Source organism: Macaca mulatta, chromosome 12, assembly GCF_049350105.2.
Source record: "Macaca mulatta isolate MMU2019108-1 chromosome 12, T2T-MMU8v2.0, whole genome shotgun sequence".
Lineage (NCBI taxonomy): Eukaryota > Metazoa > Chordata > Mammalia > Primates > Cercopithecidae > Macaca > Macaca mulatta.
Genome location: NC_133417.1, coordinates 121,203,072 through 121,216,621, shown reverse-complemented (window position 1 = coordinate 121,216,621; position 13,550 = coordinate 121,203,072). Strand labels below are relative to the sequence as shown.

Here is a 13,550-nt window from a genome sequence, read left to right as displayed (position 1 = left end):
CAGGCCAGCGACTTCCTAGCAGGAAATCAGACCAAAATCTGTGAGTGTCAAGGGCGTGGACCATTGACTGCTGTTGACTGGAGATTTTCTTTCCTTGCTGTTTCAGTCTTAAGCTAGTGGCCACTGCCACACGACCTGTGGGGAGAGCAGTAAAGTCACTGGAACTGCTGGTGTGGGCAGCCAGCCTGTGTGCACTGTATTTGGTGGAGCCTTCCAAGGTCTTTTACATGCAGTCCTTGTTAGTAGTGAGGAATCCTGAGGAACTCTTGGTAAATGGCTTCAATGCTGACTAGCACTTTGCAGCCGTATCCCCAGGCAGAAGTTAGTACCTACAGACCTTTGTCTCTTGTTTAGCTGTAGATCATGTTGAAAGAAAAGACTCTGGATTGATTGGGTCTTGTGCCCCTGGGTGGGATTAAGGGTGAAATCTGAGACTTTTCTCACCCTACCTTTTGAGAGTAAAAGCAGCTTAGTGTGTAACCTCAGAGCCACCTCTCAAACGCCTGACGTTAATAAAATATTTATCATCAGCAGATGGTGGCCAGGGGAAAACAACCACTTTCACTTTCGTTAGAGCCTTTTAGAACTCATGATATGGGGGAGGGAGAGAAAGGGAAGCTTCTGACTTCTGGTCTGTTTCCCCTTATCTGTCCTCCCAGGGGTTTTCAGGCCCAGACCCCTGGGCCTTTGCACTACATTCTCTTGGCACAGGCCCCAGAGCCCTTCATGGTCTGGGATACATAGAGGTTCCAGAGCTGCTTCTCCTTAGGCCATTTGCTGTAGGCTTCTCTCTGTTCTAGTTTCTCTGTCCAAAGGATTAAACGTTTTAAAACAATGTGGCTTGATACCTTGACCTGATGGCTGTGAAGGAGTGAAAGGGGCAGGCCCAGAGAACGGGACCCAGGATCCGGTGAGCCAGGCCAACTCTCACAGATGCTTCTGATGCTGCTGAATGAGCTCACAGCCCCTGTGCATTTTTACCAGTATTTTGAAAAAAGTTCTTTCTTTATTTAACAGTGGCACCCCACCTTTCCTATGCCCCAAAGAAACCTTGCAATTACTGAATAAGAACGAAGCAGGAGCCAGGTCCGGGTCTGGAGAGGGAGCGGGGCAGAGTGGAGGAGGCTGCTCTGTGGCCACCAGCAGGTCAGATCCTGCTGGGAAGGGCCCAGGAGCTCACAGAGATTACCACTGCTGGGAGGCATTGCCCGTCCAGGGGCATAGCAGTTGGTTCTCTTTCCTGATTTACATCATCCCCTGAGTATCAGTGACGAGGCAGAGTTGGAGGCTTGTTAGGGGAACACTGCTTCTAATTAGGGCAGGGCTAGATATGGTGAGATCCCAGGAGGCACTCACCTTCTGGAGATATGGGCACTTCTAAACAGGCTGGGGTTGACCTTCCTATGGAGCTTTACTTGGGCTTGTAGATGAAGGATGAGAGGCTAGTGTTTTATGCTGGCTGAAGTCATGCGTGTATGTGTGTGGATGGATGTGATAGGCGAGAGAAAGAGAGGAGAGACAGAGATGCAGAGACAGCTAGAGAGAGGAGAGGAGAAATAGAGAAAGAGGAAAAGAAGCGAGAGTGAGAGAGAGCAAGAGAGAGGAGGGACAGAGAGACAGAGAGAGAGGTTGTGAGAGGGTGGGGAACTGGCCAGGGAGGCGGCTGAGATCGTCATTTTAAAATAGGAAAAGAAATTGTGGCTTAGCAAAGTAAAAGGTGGCTAAATTATTCATGGTCTAATGTTATTTTTACTGATTTTTCAGGTACGTACTGGCTCCTTTCTAAAGCTCCTGCTTTAGGGAAATTTTTAAAAGGCGGTACCATGAGTTATGTCTGGGATTTCCTTCAGCAGATTTCGGAGTTACAGCGCAGTTTGTTGCATTCAACAAGTGCTTTTAAGGCAACTGCTGTGTCCTAGGACCCTGCTAGGTGATGTGGGAAAGAAATGTAGAAATGTAGAAGAGAAACTGGATACAACCCCTGCCCTACAGGAACTGACCCACCTGTTGAGGAGACAAGACATAGAAATGAAACACATCTGGGAGAAGATGGAAGACCGATGTCAGGAAAAGTACCAGGGTTTCATTGCCCCAGAAGTGCATTTATTGTGATGTTGGAAGCCATGGTTGCCGCTCTTGGTGGGAGCTCTGTGCCAGGTCTGGGTGACTCAAGGAGAGTGCGTCCTGGAGACAAGCCCCCAGGGGCACCTGCTGGTTTGTACAGGGAGCATCCACATAGGTAGTCAGGATCTGAGCTGCTTCACTGTGAGTTCATCCCTGTCACGGCATTTGGATGCTGAGTTATATGACAGTGGCTTCTCTGGGATCCCCACCCAGGAACTCATGTTGGGGGGACTGTCAGCTGGCTGCCTGGCCCAGAAGAAGTCAAGAACTGCAGTATTCTTGTCCCTATCTGCAAAGGATGGGTCCTGACACCGGGACCCATGCTTGTGTAACATGAAGGGTGGAATGCAGGAGCCCTTGGCTCAAGCCCTGAATATATTATGCAGTGGTTGCATATCATCGGCTGCAGAAAGAAATTGGAGTCAGCATCCTTCATGTTATTGACACTTCTGTGGTGTCCACCTGCTCTTTGGCATTCCTCTTTGTCCTGCCTGATCTCGCTTTCTGGACTCACCTATTCTTTTCCGTCCCCTAATCCCCTAAGACTGTTCTTCTGATTCTCTGACCTGCTTCTGTGATGCCATGAAATGCTGCATATTGCTCCCACATCTAGATCTCTGCCCTGTCCTCGCTCCTAAACCCAGGTCCCTGACATCTCCGTGAACATTCTGCAGACTCATGAGGTCAACCTTGGCTTCTGCCCCATACGTTGCAGTTAAAGGCATCACCTTTGCTGGTACCTCTGTGCCTCCCATGATGGGCTGCTGTCACCCCTCTCAGATGCTGCTGGAATCAGTCCTCATTTCCACTCTCACTGCTATTTCCCTCACTCTCAACCTCACTTACTTTTATCTCAATCATAATTTCAGAATGTTCAAAATTATGTATTTGTTTAGCGATAGAACCCCATTTTTCCTGTGCCTCAAACAACCTTCCTTCTAGCTCTAACAAAGACTATTTGAATGGAGAAGCTGCCCTGGTTGTGGTTGGTTTGTGGGTTCTTTCTATCTCTGCCAGAGAAGCCCTGCCCATCTCTTTCTCTACTCCTGCCCCACTGTGGTCCCAAGGCCCCCTGACACCAGGACCTCAAAGAGCATGGCTTGAAAATTACCCCTACCCCCTGTGACAGTTGATTGTGACACCCTCCTAAGCCATCTTCTTGTTCTTCCTTCACCCAGAGTTATTTCTCTAAAATCCAGACCTGACATGGCTCAAAAGCCTGTTGATAATGTTGCAGTTCACAGAATGAAGCTTGGACGCCAGCACTACTTTTAATCTGACCCCATATTACCTTTTCTTCTTTATGTCCCTACATTTTCCTTGCTCCACGCACCACATGCTGCAGTCATGCAGGAATACTTCGATTCCCCAATCCTGTGGGCTCCCAAAGCCCCCATATACTGCTTTGACTTGAGCTGATCTTTCTGCGAGGAATAACTCTGCCCTTGTTTCTCTTCCTGCTGGAAGCCTGTTCAGTCCTCAGGTCTGGTTAGTTCTTGAACTTCCTTCTCATCATACATAACTTATCACTTCTTCCAGTTTGTTCCTACAACAATCTGTGCATGCTTTTTTTTTTTTTTTTAATGTACTGATCTCATTGCATTATAGTTATGTTAAGGGCAGAGACAATGTCCCATTTATCTTCATGTCCCCATGGCACCCAGCGCAGGACTCAGTATACAGCAGGCATTTATTCCACATTTGTTGAATAAACAAACAATGGAACGAATGAAATGAATGAATTTAACATGCTTACATGGGCAGCGCCCAAAGGCATCGTTCACATGGGCAGCGCCCAAAGGCATCGTTCACATGGGCAGCGCCCAAAGGCATCGTTCACATGGGCAGCGCCCAAAGGCATCGTTTTCCTCCTCTTTCACTGGTTCCTCATTCTCAGGAAGAGTCAGGCTGTGGGGCTGCCTGTGTTCTCGCTTTTATGGTATCAATCAGTAAAAGCAGTGTGGTTCTGAGCATAGTGCGCTTGAGCTGTGTCTGATTTCCCATCATCTGCACCTTTCCCCATAGGGCCAGGTACTTTGTTCAGTCCCAGACCCTAAACTTCTGACCTGCAGCCACAGGGATTTCAGGAGCACTGTTCAACATTCAGTCTCTAAACCCCCTGCTGATTCGGGTAGCTGGCCTCCTGCTAGCCTTGGTTCCAAGGTTCTGTCCCCACCTTTTGCCCTAGTTTTTGTAAGTGGGCCCTGGTTGTTGTCCCAATTTATTTTATTTTATTTTATTTTTTTTTTTGTGAGCTGGAGTTTCGCTCTGGTCACCCAGACTGCAGTGTAATGGCGCGATCTCAGCTCACTGCAACCTCTGCCTCCCCAGTTCAATCGATTCTCCTGCCTCAGCCTCTCAAGTAGCTGGGATTACAGGCATGTGTCACCACACCTCGCTAATTTTTGTATTTTTAGTAGAGATGGGGTTTTGCCATGTTGGCCATGCTGGTCTTGAACTCCTGACCTCAGGTGATCCACCTGCCTCAGCCTCCCAAAATGTTGGGATCACAGGTGTGAGCCACCGTGCCTGGCCCTGTCTTTCAAAATTTGAGACTGTGATTGGCAGTCTGACCTGTACATCATCACTCTAGGGCTGGAGCCCCTCCCTAGCTGGGTGGGTTCCTGCTGCTGAACCCCAATCTGGGGACTAGCACTTTGCTTCCTGTTGCAAGATTTCCTTAGTGCCAACTTCTGAGCATCCCATATTGACATCTTAACATTTTGTGTTTCCTTCCACCCCGGGCCTTTGAAGATGCTGTTTCCTTTGCCTGCAACTCTGTTCCTGTTTTTCCACTTAAAGGTGGAAAAACCTTTAAGAAGAGGTGCTCCAGCACCTCTTCTTCGTGACGCCTGCCTGACGCCTGCCTTCGTGAGGGTTTTCTCTTAGCAGCTTGCATATGTTCTCACGGCCTCCTGAGCTCCCCCTTAATGGCACTTATCACAATTTTTATTTTATAGTCAGATGATCATTCATTAATGTGTTTCCCATACTAGTGAGGTCCAAGGGCAGGGATGATGTCTGTTTTGCTCACAATTTTATTGAGCCCTGTGATTAGCATGTAGTCAGTGCTTTATACATATTACTAGATGAAGTGAATAGCTTCGGTATGACCCTACCTGTCCTTCCCACCGAATTCCCGAATTCAACTGGGGGTTACAGAATTAACTGGGGCTGTGTGCAGGCATGCCCCAGATGTGATGCTCTGTCACTAATCTCTGTAAGTCCACACCCAGGTAACACCTTATAAGGCATAAATCATAAAACAAATGTACAAAACGGGACTGCTGAAATTCTCACTCAACATTCTGTCTTGTTTATTGAAAGTCTTTGGGTATGCGTATTTATTACTTACTTTTCCTGGTGTAAGGAATTTTATAGCTATTATATATCATTGTACTCCAAGTTTACTGTGCTTCCTTGAACTCAGAGCCAGTCAAACGTTCATCCCTTCCTGTTAATCGTTTTCTTTTAATCACACAAGAATTCTATTCCTGGCTGGGCACAGTGACTCACCCCTATAATCACAGCACTTTGGGAGGCCGAGATGGACAGATCACTTAAGGCCAAGAGTTCAAGACCAGCCTGACCAACATGGTGAAACCCTGTCTTTACGAAAAATACAAGAATTAGCCGGGCGTGGTGGCAGGCGCCTGTAATCCCTGCTACTCGGTAGGCTGAGGCAGGAGAATCACTTGAACCTGAGAGGTAGAGGTTGTAGTGAGCTGAGGCGCCTGTAATCCCTGCTACTCGGTAGGCTGAGGCAGGAGAATCACTTGAACCTGAGAGGTAGAGGTTGTAGTGAGCTGAGGTTGTGCCACTGCACTCCAGCCTGGGTGACAAAGCGAGACTCTGTTTCAAAGCAAAAAAAAAAAAAAAAAAAAAAAAAAAAAAAAGAATTGGATTTCCTTTGTTGTCTTAGCTTCTGGGGTACTCAGTGCTGAATTTCATATTTAACTGTAGTAATTACCTCTGCTCAGGTACATCTGTTCTCTGTTCTTTTTAAAGTGATTTATTTGTATTTTTGGTTTGTTTTTACTGCTCTATTGTGTTATGCTTAATTATTAAAGATAATTCAGACCTTTTTGACAATATATTTATATATTACATTGTATAAGTTTTAGTTGATATTGTATGTTGCATGCATATGATATATAACATTATATGTATTATAAAACCCCAATCTTTCCTTTTTTTATACAACAGTGATAGCAATCCGTATTCCTCATTTGGAGCAACTCTGGCGAGGGATGATGAGAAGAATTTATGGAGTATGCCCCATGATGTGTCCCACACAGAGGCAGATGACGACAGAACCCTGTACAATTTGATAGTCATTCGTAATCAGCAGGCCAAAGACTCAGAGGTGAGCACCTTTTGAAGTCTTGCTGTGTGCAGATGATGCTGTATAGCAAAAAATAGTAATTCCTGAGAAGATCAGCTTGAAATAACAAAAAGAATGAAGGATGAGATGTTTGAAATGAAGGGCAGGTATTTCAGCAGCATATATTATCACTGGTTGCTAATTATAGCTAGTCTTGATTGACCTGCTTGATACAGAGATAAGGCTCATTTCTAATTCCTACCTTAATGGCACAAGGCATTAAGGCAATGCTGTTGAAGTGTGTGAAGATAGTTTGCCATCTTAAATGGCTTACCCCGTCCATCTCTAATCTTTCCAGTTGTGTACTAAACCACAGTTACTTGATTCAGACTGAAGTTTGAAGGGTACTTTGCCTTATCACTAATTTTGAATTAGTGAAGCCTGAATTAGTTTTTTTCCCCTTATTTAAAGATCCTTAAATTGTGCATATTGATCAGACAGCAGTGGATCCACTATATATTCGAGATTCTTCTTGTGATAAGGCTTGAACCCTCGCAATAACTCTAAATCCAAAGTGATTGATTTAAGAACACTAGAATATTAAAAAGGAGAGAACTCTGTAAGTTAAGAGAAAACAGCAAAGAGGATCGTAGTCTTTTTCTCCTTTCTTTCAAAAGTCATGTTTGAGTTAGGTTTTCTGACTTCTGTGTTCATCAGCTAGCTCTGAGGAGGAAGCTGTACTAAATATACACTCCATGCTTCTTTGTATAGAGGAATTGAGCAGGGTAGGGAACCTTATAGTTGGGTTTAGTATGTATGTTGGCAGCGGGGGGCGGGTGGAGGTGCTGTGGAGCTCGTTTTTTCCTTATCGAGGTTTCTTTATTTTTGGTAATTAATTGCTATCTCCCCCCCCCAAAAAAAAACATATTTTAGCAGGAGGTGATAAACTTTTAGAAGTGCCATGTGTCCCAGTCCTTTTATTCTGATGTGACTTGGATGCTTTGGAGGGGTTAGACATGCGAATCACAGGGCCGGGGAAGGGCCTGCAGTTGCTTCTGCTCTCGAGGCCTAGGGAAGGGTGGACTGGGACTCCTTCAGTGGCTGCTGTGTAGCATCCCACTAGTGACTGAGCACCCACTACCTCTGGCTGCCCATGTCCCCAGCAAAATCCCCTCTGTGATGGGCAATGCTGAAGGCAAGTCATAAAGCCTGCTGCTGCCAAGAACTGCATTCCCTGGCTGCCCTTTCTGAGCGTATAATTGGGAATGTGTGGCCTTGTTTTCTCTTTAGTGGAAAGAACAAATTCTTACACTCCTGTATTACATTAACCAGCTAAAGTTTCCGCTGGTGAAAACAGTCAGTTCTTCTCTTTTCTTCCTCTTCTTCCCTGACTCTGCCCAAAGCAGTAAGAGCAATATGGAAATAATGTATAGTGTCTCTCTCCCTTTCTCTCTTTCTGTCTCTCTCACCAGGCCCCATGCAAATGTGCAAGGGGCTGGAAGAGGTATTTGGCCTGAATTTGGCAGCTCTCCCTGGAGGAGCTCCCACCTTTCTGCTCACTTATCTTTACTTTTCAAAAGACAGCAGAGGCAACATGAACTACAAAGCCGCTCGAGAAGCACAGCTTCTAAAGTGGCCCATTGTGTCTTTTTTGTGTGATCCTTGGGCCTGGTGTGATGGGTCTTCCAGAAGCCACCGCCTCCTCCTCCTCCTCCTTCTTCCTCTTCCTCTCCTTCTTCCTCTTCTCCCTCTTTTTTTTAAAAATTATACTTTAAGTTCTGGTATACATGTGCAGAACGTGCAGGTTTGTTACATAGGTATACACGTGCCATGGTGGTTTACTCACCCATCAATTGTGATTGCTCAATCACAGACCCAGGTCTGTGATGTTCCTCTCGCTGTGTCCCTGTGTTCTCATAGTTCAGCTCCCGCTTATGAGTGAGAACATGTGGTGTTTGGTTTTCTGTTCCTGTGTTAGTTTGCTGAGAATGATGATTTCCATCATTCTCAAGAGCAGAGGTAACTGAGAATGATGGAAACCATCATTCATCCATGTCCCTGCAAAGGACATGAACTCATTCATTTTTATGGCTGCATAGTATTCCATGGTGTATATGTGCCACATTTTCTTTATGCAGTCTATCATTGATGGGCATTTCGGTTGGTTCCAAGTCTTTGCTTTTGTGAACAGTGCTGCATTAAACATACGTGTGCATTTGAGATACATTCCATCAATACCTAGTTTATTGAGAGTTTTTAGCATGAAATGGTGTTAAATGTTATCAAAGGCCTTTTCTGCATCTATTGAGATAATCATGTGGTTTTTGTCATTGGTTCTGTTTATGTGATGGATTACGTTTATTGATTTGCATGTGTTGAATCAGCCTTGCATCCCAGGGATGAAACTGACTTGATTGTGGTGAATAAGCTTTTTGATGTGCTGCTGGATTTGGTTTGCCAGTATTTTATTGAGGATTTTCACATTGATGTTCATCAGGGATATTGGCCTGAACTTTTCTTTTTTTGTTGTGTCTCTGCCAGGTTTTGGTATCAGGATGATGTTGGCCTCATAAAATGAGTTAGGGAGGATTCCCTCTTTTCCTATTGATTGGAATAGTTTCAGAAGGAATGGTACCAGCTCCTCTTTGTACCTCTGGTAGAATTTGGCTGTGAATCCGTCTGGTCCTGGGCTTTTTTTGGTTGGTAGGCTATTAATTACTGCCTCAATTTCAGAACTTGTTATTGGTCTATTCAGGGATTCAACTTCTTCCTGATTTAGTCTTGGGAGGGTGTGTGTGTCCCGGAATTTATCCATTTCTTCTAGATTTTCTAGTTTATTTGCATAGAGGTGTTTATAGTATTCTCTGATGGGTGGTTTGTATTTTTGTGGGATCAGTGGTGATCTCAGCTTTATCATTTTTTATTGTGTCTATTTGATTCTTCTCTTTTTTCTTCTTTATTAGTCTGGCTAGCGGTCTATCTATTTTGTTAATCTTTTCAAAAAACCAGCTCCTGGATTCATTGATTTTTTTTTGAAGGTTTTTTCGTGTCTCTACCTCCTTCAGTTCTGCTCTGATCTTAGTTATTTCTTGTCTTCTGCTAGCTTTTGAATTTGTTTGCTCTTGCTTCTCTAGTTTTTTAATTGTGAGGTTAGGGTGTCAATTTTAGGTCTTTCCTGCTTTCTCCTAGGCACATTTAGTGCTATACATTTCCCTCTAAACACTGCTTTAGCTGAGTCCCAGAGATTCCGGTACATTGTGTCTTTGTTTTCATTGGTTTCAAAGAACTTATTTGTCTCTGCCTTAATTTTGTTATTTACCCAGTAGTCATTAAAGAGCAGGTTGTTCAGTTTCCATGTAGTTGTGTGGTTTTGAGTGAGTTTACTAATCCTGAGTTCTAATTTGATTGCATTGTGGTCTGAGAGACTGTTATTATTTCTGTTCGTTTGCATTTGCTGAGGAGTGTTTTACTTCCGAGTATGTGGTCAGTTTTAGAATAAGTGTGATGTAGTGCTGATAAGAATGTATATTCTGTTGATTTGGGGTGTAGAGTTCTGTAGATATCTATTAGGTCCGCTTGCTCCAGAGCTGAGTTCAAGTCCTGGATATCCTTGTTAATTTTCTGTCTTGTTGATCTGTCTAATATTGACAGTGGGGTGTTAAAGTCTCCCATTATTGTGTGAGAATCTAAGTCTCTTTGTATGTCTCTAGGTACTTGCTTTATGAATCTGGGTGCTCCTGTATTGGGTGCACATATATTTAGGATGGTTAGCTCTTCTTGTTGCATTGACCCCTTTACCATTGTGTAATTCCCTTCCTTGTCTTTTTTGATCTTTTTTCCTTTAAAGTTTGTTTTGTCAGAGACAAGGTTTGCAATCCCTGCTTTTTTTGCTTTCCATTTGCTTTGTAGATCTTCCTCCATCCCTTTATTTTGAGCCTATATGTGTCTTTGTACAGAAGATGGGTCTCCTGAATATAGCACACTGATGGGTCTTGACTCTTTATCCAATTTGCCAGTCCGTGTTTTTTAATTGGGGCATTTAGCCTATTTACATTTAAGGTTAATATTGCTTTCTGTGAATTTGATCCTGTCATTATGATACTAGCTGGCATTTTGCCTGTTAGTCGATGCAGTTTCTTCGTAGTGTTGATGGTCTTTACAATTTGGCATGTTTTTGCAGTGACTGGTACCGGTTTTTCCTTTCCATATTTAGTGCTTCCTTCAGGAGCTCTTGTAAGGCAGCCCTGGTGGTGACAAAATCTCAGCATTTGCTTGTCTGTAAAGGATTGTATTTCTCCTTCACTTATGAAGCTTATTTTGGCTGGATATGAAATTCTGGGTTGAAAATTCTTTTCTTTCAGAATGTTGAATATTGGCCCCCACTCTCTTCTGGCTTGTGGGGTTTCTGCAGAGAGATCTGCTGTTGGTCTGATGGGCTTCCCTTTGTGGGTAACCCGACCTTTCTCTCTGGCTGCCCTTAACATTTTTTTCTTCATTTCAACCTTGGTGAATCTTACAATTATGTGTCTTGGGGTTGCCCTTCTCGTGGAATATCTTTGTGGTGTTCTCTGTATTTCCTGAATTTGAATGTTGGCCTGTATTGCTAGGTTGGAGAAGTTCTCCTGGATAACATCCTGCAGAGTGTTTTCCAACTTGGTTCCATTCTCCCTGTCACTTTCAGGTACACTAGTCAAACGTAGATTTGGTCTTTTCGCATAGTGCCATATTTCATGGAGGTTTTCTTTATTCCTTTTCCTTCTTTTTTCTCTAATCTTGTCTTCATGCTTTATTTCATTTAGTTGATCTTCAATCTCTGATATCCTTTATTTTGCTTGATCGATTTGGCTATTGATACTTGTGTATGCTTCATGAAGTTCTTGTTCTGTGTTTTTCAGCTCCATCAGGTCATTTATGTTCTTTGCTAAACTGGTTACTCTAGTTAGCAATTCCTGTATCCTTTTTTCAGGTTCTTAGCTTCCTTGCATTGGGTTAGAACATGCTTCTTTAAGTCGGAAAAGTTTGTTATTACCCACTTTCTTAGGTCTTCGTCTGTCAATTTGTCAAACTGATTCGCTGTCCAGTTTTGTTCCCTGCTAGCAAGGAGTTGGGATCCTTTGGAGGAGAAGAGGCATTCTGGTTTTTGGACTTTCCAGCCTTTTTGCACTGGTTTTACTCATCTTCATGGATTTATCTACCTTTGGTCTTTGATATTGGTGACCTGTGGATGGGGTTTCTGTGTGGATGCCCTTTTTGTTCATGTTGATGCTATTCATGTTGATGCTATTCCTTTCTGTTTGTTAGTTTTCCTTCTAACAGTCAGGCTTCTCTGCTGCAGGTCTGCTGGAGTTTGCTGGAGGTCCACTCCAGACCTGTTTGCCTGGGTATCACCAGTGAAGGCTGTAGAACAGCAAAGATTGCTGCCTGTTCCTTCCTCTGGAAGTTTTGTCCCAGAGGGGCACCAGCCAGATGCCATCAGGGGCTCTCCTGTATGAGGTATCCATTGACCCCTGCTGGGAGGTGTCTCCCAGTCAGGAGGCAGAGGGGTCAGGGACCCACTTGAGGAGGCAGTCTGTCCCTTAGCAGAGCTCGAGCACCGTGCTGGGAGATCCACTGCTCTTTTCAGAGCCAGCAGGCAGGAACGTTTAAGTCTTCTGAAGCTGCGCCCATAGCCACCCCTTCCCCCAGGTGCTCTGTCCTAGGGAGATGAGAGTTTTATCTATAAGCCCCTGAATGGGGCTGCTGCCTTTCTTTCAGAGAGGCCCTCCCCAGAGACGAGGAATCCAGAAAGGCAGTCTGGCTACAGCGGCTTTGCCGAACAGTGGTGGGCACCACCCAGTTCAAACTTCCCAGCAGCTTTGTGTACACTGTGAGGGAAAAACCGCCTACCTAAGCCTCAGTAATGGCAGACGTCCCTCCCCCAACCAAGCTCAAGCATCCCAAGTTGCCTTCAGACTGCTGTGCTGGCAGCGAGAATTTCAAGCCAGTGGATCTTAGCTTGTTGGGCTCTGTGGGAGTGGGATCTGCTGAGCCAGACCCTTTGGTTTCCTGGCTTCAGTGCCTTTCCGGGGGAGTGAATGGTTCTGTCTTGCTGGTGTTCCACTGCCACTGGGGTATGAAAAAAAACTCCTGCAGCTAGCTCGGTGTCTGCCCAAATGGTCACCTTGTTTTGTGCTTGAAACCCAGGGCCCTGGTGTTATAGGCACCCAAGGGAATCTCCTGGTCTGTGGGTTGCGAAGTCTGTGTTAAAAGCATAGTATCTGGACTGGAGAGCACCCTTCCTCACAGCACAATCCCTCACGGCTTCCCTTGGCTAAGAGAGGGAGTTCCCTGATCCCTTGCTTTTCTCTGGTGAGGCAACACCCCACCCTGCTTCAGCTTGCCCTCTGTGGGCTGCAACAACTGTCTAACCAGTCCCAATGAGGTAAGCCAGGTACCTCAGTTGGAAATGCAGAAATCACCTGTCTTCTGCATTGATCTCGTTGTGAGCTGCAGACTGGATATGTTCCTATTCGGCAATCTTGACAGAACCTCTTCCTCTTGCCTAAGAAATGAATTCAGGCTCAACTGTAGAGGAACAGGAACTCTGTTTCCAAAACAGGCACTCAAATAAATACCATGAAGATGTGATGATAATTATGCATGAAATGATTAGAAATAACCCTTTTCATCGTGCTTCCTTTATTTATTTTTATTTATTTTTAGTTTTTATTTTGAGACAGAGTTTCACTCTTGTTGCCCAGGCTGGAGTGCAATGGTGTGATCTCAGCTCACTGCAACCTCCGTCTCGTGGTTTCAAGTGATTCTCCTGCCTCAGCCTCCAGAGTAACTGGGATTACAGGCATGTGCCAGCATACCCAGCTAATTTTTGATTAACTATCGGCTAATTTTTGTATTTTTAGTGGAGACAGGGTTTCACCATGTTGGTCCAGCTGGTCTCGAACTCCTGACCTCATGTGATCTACCTGCCTAGGCCTCCCAAAGTGCTGGAGTTACAGGTGTGAGCCACTGTGCCCATCCACTGTCTTCTTTTACATGTGTAACAGTAATGTAGTTTTCAAAAGTTGCTTATGTTGCCAGATGTGGTGGCTCATACCTGTAATCC

At 44.7% G+C, this 13,550-nt stretch overlaps 1 protein-coding gene across 1 annotated transcript in view; it reads left to right on the top strand.

The window, feature by feature from the left end:
- The window catches only part of MREG (melanoregulin), a 72,139-nt gene that overhangs the window by 13,337 nt on the left and 45,252 nt on the right, over nt 1-13,550 (top strand). The window contains exon 2 of the mRNA NM_001258073.2: nt 6,331-6,490. Within this exon, the coding sequence (NP_001245002.1) occupies nt 6,331-6,490 (160 nt within the window). The remainder of the gene's footprint in view (nt 1-6,330; nt 6,491-13,550) is intronic.